The sequence below is a fragment of the Arachis duranensis genome, chromosome 3 (genome assembly GCF_000817695.3).
Source record: "Arachis duranensis cultivar V14167 chromosome 3, aradu.V14167.gnm2.J7QH, whole genome shotgun sequence".
NCBI classification, from domain to species: Eukaryota; Viridiplantae; Streptophyta; class Magnoliopsida; order Fabales; family Fabaceae; genus Arachis; species Arachis duranensis.
The window spans coordinates 77,030,736-77,036,505 of record NC_029774.3 but is presented as its reverse complement, the minus strand read 5'-3'; the positions used below and the strand labels follow the sequence as shown (position 1 = coordinate 77,036,505).

The window sequence follows — 5,770 nt, the reverse complement described above, 5'->3', positions numbered from 1 at the left end:
AAAATTATGTTGTTATTATGTTTAACAAAAATATGAGATAAGAATATTTACAAGTATTACTCACAAAGTAATCATTTATAAATATTATTAAATTTATATATTTTTAAATTCTATTTAATTTGAAACAAATATAAAAATCTAAATTCAAATAAAACTTTATATTCATGCATATTTCTAATTAATAAAATAATATTTTTATTTTTATTTCAAATATATAGTCAATATCTTAAATTATTTTTAATTTCATTATTTTTTAAAATTATTAAGTTTTATTTTTATTATTCTCTCTTTTTATATCACAAACTATCCTCTTCTCTAATCATTTTCTGTACAAAAATCCAAGATTACTTCATTACGCACCACTATTGTAATATATTGCGTGTATTGTTCTCTTTTACTTTCTATTCTTTTCTTCTACTTCCTCCTTCTCTTTATCTAGTCGCAATCAATTACTATCTTGTACTTTTATCACAACTCTCAATCTTGTATCACATTAATCACGCAAATATTTTCTCTTAAATTTGGAATGTATCAATGAAGCAATCCTAATATGAAATTACATAGATGTTTCAATAATTCTTTTAATTAAATTTTTTAAATGATAAATTATTTAATAATTAATACATGTATAATTTTGGGTTCAAAAGGCTTTTGAAAATGCAGAATGACTTTAAGCTTTTCAAAAATATATACTATAACCACTACAAGATTTTTGGTTATTTGTGGAGGTTTTTTTTCTTATTTGTGGAGGTTTATAATTCCGCCCAATAGTTTGTGGATGTTTTTAAAATTCCCAAAATTTGAGGTGCCACGAGATTTTTTGTGGGAGTTTTTAAAAACCTCCACAATCTATTTAGTGGAGATTTTGTGTGTGTTTAGTGAGAATTTTATATTAAACTTTTGTGTCAGTTCTTGGTCAATGTTTGTGACGGTTCAAAACCCCCACAAAAAGATTTTTTCATTTTAAAAATAACAGCTATTTTGTGAAGGTTTTAAACCTATCAATATAATTTTTAAAAATTAATCTACACTATTATTACACTACTAATCATTTATTATTAAAAAAATATTTAAACAAGACATTAAAAATGTAGAAAAAAATTAAAATAAAAGAAATACTTTAAAACAAAATATAGCATACTACCATCATTTTCCAATTACATTAATTACAACTATAAAATATTAAAAATAACATGATAAAATACAAACTCATGTCCAAACTTTTTAATAATGAAAATAATTAGATAAATGTATTTGCAAGCAATGCAAATAGATCTTAACTTCTAGCCATACCATTATCATACAAAAATAATAACAAACTAACAATGCAGTTAATAAGTCTTAATATTTACGCTAGCTGTCGCAGTAGCTTTTAAAGCTAGAACAAGAGTATTTAGGAATTTCTATTACAATGAAGATGGAAAACAAAAAAGTATTTCAAGTATATAAACCTGAGGATGGAAGTGATGATCGGAGATAGGTATTGATCTTTGCTGCTTCTGACTTGGGTGTGGTTGGTCAAACTATTTCTATGCAGCTATAAATTCTATTACCACCTGTAGTAATTAATACAAATACAAATTCTATTAGATATGAATAACATAAGCACAAAAAATAAAAAAGCCTAACACATAGCTTAGGGTTTTATATTATTAGAATTAAAACTAAAAAGTTATCATTGCTAAAGCATGTAAGATAAGCTTAATATCTCCTCTACATAACTAATGGCACACAAATGTCTCATAACAAACATAAGCATGTGATTAACAAACACGTTTTCTTAGATGAGCACGTCCAAGTTTGACATGTCAAAAACTATAAAGTCTGAATCTCAAGGGAAAAAACTATAATGGGAAAAAGCTATAATACCAATTCATATGATGAACATTACAAACAGAGAGAGAGAGAGAGAGAGAGAGAGAGAGAGAGAGAGAGAGAGATCAGTTCATTACTAAAAATCTCCTCAATAAGTTCTTTGCCACCAACTATATTAGCTCCAGCATTTCTAGCTTCTTCTGCTTCTGCCTCTTCTGCAAAAAACAGCCACACTGACGGCCTAAAAGATGTAAATAATTAGACTACAAACCAAGCATATTTGTCAATGTATTGACTACAAAAATAGCATTCCAATGATTCATATTTGTCAATGTATTGGGTTTGCTACGGGCCTTGCAGCAATATAAGTGAATACAATATAATGTATTGACTATTTCTTGAGCTGTCAAAACCATGTACAATTCCTCTGCCCCTTCTCCACTACTTGATTCAGCTGTCAAAACCATGTACAATTCCTCTCCCAGGCTTGCCTTTCCAGCCTGAAAATGCAGAGAGATTATTTTAGTCGATGATTCAATGAAGATTGCATTACAGTGCACAGAAAGTTTATCTAGCATTATGATTGCATATTTCTTGATCCAAGAATGAAAAAACTTGCAAATTTTCTTATGTTACCAGATTAAGAATTAAGAACCAATACTATTCCTTATAATGGAATGCTCTATTCATGTTCATACTTTATACCTAACCATAGATCATCCTATTTTTCTGTTATCTTTAATCATCACTAATGGGAATATAGTGGTTGAGGTTAACGAAAACATATAATTCCAAGTCTTCAGAGTTCCAAATCTCACCTTTAGAAGTGCATCTTTAATAATTGTTGGCACAGGAATTTCAAGCAAAATAATATCATTTATCAATTTGGCAGCCTTGAATATTTGGTGTACCACTCTTCCCCGACGAATCAACCTCTTTCATTCAGTTTTCGAAAGCCTAGTACTTGGTACTTGGGGTGAGGGCAACCACCATCTTTTGCTTTGTCTTACACTCATGCTCCTCCTTTCTGCCTGGCTTCCTCCCTCTTCATACCAGAACTCAGTATTCACCATGGATTCTAGTGTCTCCTGTCAATCAAAATATTAAGATGTCGATACAGTCTACATAGTGTTTCCACAGGATGTTTATAAAATGAATATTTTGACCTACAATAAGCATATAGTCCAATTTCTGAAGTGCTGGAAGATTCATGTGGACATCAGAACGAGCTTTTGGGGTCATTATCTGTTCAAACACAGTGACTATCTTATTGTATTGTAGTGTGATTCATATAAAATGTTAAATCATTTCCATTCCAGATCAAATGAAACAATACCTCAAAGATTCCACCATTGGCAGCATTTTGCTTTGCAGGAACCAACTCAACCATATAGTTTGTAGGAGACAGCAGCCAGTCCATTTCTCTTTGCCATTTGCTCTTACGTTCTTCAGGTAATGGTTCCAATTTCCACAACTCGCCAAACACCGTCACTGCATATTTTGGGATTATAAAGGCATATTAATTTCAGAGACAAATTTTTTGAAAATATATGTAATTTTCTCAAATACAAATGGAAATGAGAGATTGAAAAAAAGGTTAAAAGCATCGAAAGCAAACCTGATACGCTAGAGATGGCATTAGACAAAGATAAAGCTGTATTGAGGCCCTTAGTTCCTCCTTGAATACAATATAAGTGAATCCTGTAACAGACATTGGGTTTAAAAAAATAATTTATAAGATTAATGCAGTATTTTGCATTCAAATACAATGGTAAGATACATTAAACACTCGATCATGTGTTGTCAACCAACAACGAAACACGAATTGCTATATAGCAGTATGAATCTCTAACAAATGACCGTCCAAATTTGGACCATCATTTAATAAATATGTATTAATACACTCAACAAGCTTGATTGATATCTTTGCCTCTTCCCTAAAGAAAGAAACCAAGATAGAACATTTTGTATCTGAGCAGAAAATAATAGTAGATACAGAGTTAAAATAAAATGGAAGTAGCATAAGAGTACCTGATCAACAAACAGATCCTAACAAACCCCTTAATAAGGTCTTCTCTTATACTATGAGGATGTCCCTAGTAAGAATGAAGTGCCAATATATAGCGGAAGACCTCCTCCTTGGAAGTATAATGACTAATATTTTTCACATTCAAGCCTGCTTCAACTTTCTCAATGTACAGAAACACCAACTCTTGCCAAAAAAAAAAGAAAGAAAACAAACAATCAATGAATATATAAGATTAAAATGATCATGTTTGACGAGATGCAAAGATAATGCATGCCTCAATTACAGAAACTTACTGCAAAGATAATGGAGTGAACGAATTTCTTAGAAGCAATGATGACTCTCTTAGGGGTAATCTTCCAGACGTTATATAACTTATCCTAATTCTGGAAAAAAACTGAGAATGCCATCCATTAGCAAACTAAAAATTGAACTAACAGGAAGAAAGGAATAAAATGATTGTTTAGATGACATAATAGTACTTAACATTGACAATTGGAGACCTTGAAATCTTCCAAAGCAGAGAAATTAGTGTCGATGATAACATTGAGAACAAGAATACTCACCTCAAAAGCTGAACCAAAATATATGACTTCATTGTTAGCACTGATCCACCTATGCTTTCCTGTAACATCAGCTAACTGTCCAACAATATTTGTAAAGAAAAGTTCTTAGGATGTAATATTCAATCTACTAAATCAAAACTATAAACAAGAATAACAAACAAAACTTCCTATATATACTATAACACTACATGAACCTGAAAAGATCATAATATACTCAGGGAATTGAACTTGAATAAATCAAACAAAAAATTCATTACAATGAACTACTAAATTCATTGCTTGTAAATATATAGTGGCCAAATATATAGTAAAGAATCTGAAAATGAAAAACAAAGAAAATCAATAAAAAGGAAAAAGAGAAAGAGAACCAAAAATTGAGAATGAGTGGAACGAAGAAGAGCATGCAGAAGCGAGAGAATGCCAATAGAGAACACAAGAGTCATTGGCGGAGAAGAGTTGACAGAAAAGGTGCTTTCTCTTGGTCTCAGAGGATTGGGCATTGCAACGAGATCTAGAAACGTGTTGATAAAGGAAGCGTCTTGCCTTGATCTCAGTAGCTTTCTGGAGACAACATAAAGGAGATGAACTTTAGGAGTGATGATGGCAGCAATGGCGGAGGAGGCGGCGACGGCGGCGAAAGTGGCGGTGGAGATGGCTATCGCAAACTTAGGGTTTCACCGTTTCAGTGAGCTCTCATCCTCTCTCTTCAAGTGTTTTCTTAGATTTTGAAAAGAGTTTTCATTATCTCGTGATTTCTTGGTGACTAATTATCTAGTAATTTAAATGGTAACAATGGGTTTTATTGTGAGTTATTTTATGGGGGTTTATCAAAATGTCACAAAGAAAATATATTATGGAAGTTTTTAAAAATTCTCACTAAAAAATACCCACAAATATATATAAACAAGTGTAATAGCTCGTGTCATGCACGTGATAAGATTAAAATTATAATTTTAAATTTTTTTTGTTAAGATTAATTTGAACTATAATAATTTGATTAATAAAAATGTAACATATTATGTATTGTTTATTTTTTCTTAATCTAATATTAAATGTATTAACTCTAAAATAGTTATTAATTAGTTTTAGTAATTTACTTTTTTCAATAAATCAAACATATATATTCAATGTGACCATAAATAACCTAGTAATACTTAGATCCATCAACAATTTTTTATATGTTGTTTTACTATCAAGTAAGAACATATCAAAACCAGCTCAAAATAAATAATAAATTATTAGAGAATTCTAATGCACAAAATTCTCTAATAAACAATAAATAATTTAAACCCACTAAAAAATAACTCAACACTTTTCTTTGATACATGCAAAACATATACCTGAAATAATATTATATCAATAT

General features: G+C 30.2%; 1 protein-coding gene across 1 annotated transcript; it reads right to left on the bottom strand.

Annotated features, from left to right (window-relative positions):
- Window positions 1–1,326: 1,326 nt before the first annotated feature.
- LOC107479565 (rop guanine nucleotide exchange factor 14) lies at window positions 1,327–4,850 on the bottom strand. The gene is given in 9 exon segments (XM_052258338.1): window positions 1,327–1,556; window positions 1,953–2,315; window positions 2,634–2,903; window positions 2,986–3,060; window positions 3,152–3,306; window positions 3,434–3,516; window positions 3,847–3,911; window positions 4,345–4,482; window positions 4,776–4,850. Coding segments are annotated over 8 exon segments (1,098 nt in total). The 3' UTR covers window positions 1,327–1,556; window positions 1,953–2,078.
- Window positions 4,851–5,770: the final 920 nt, after the last annotated feature.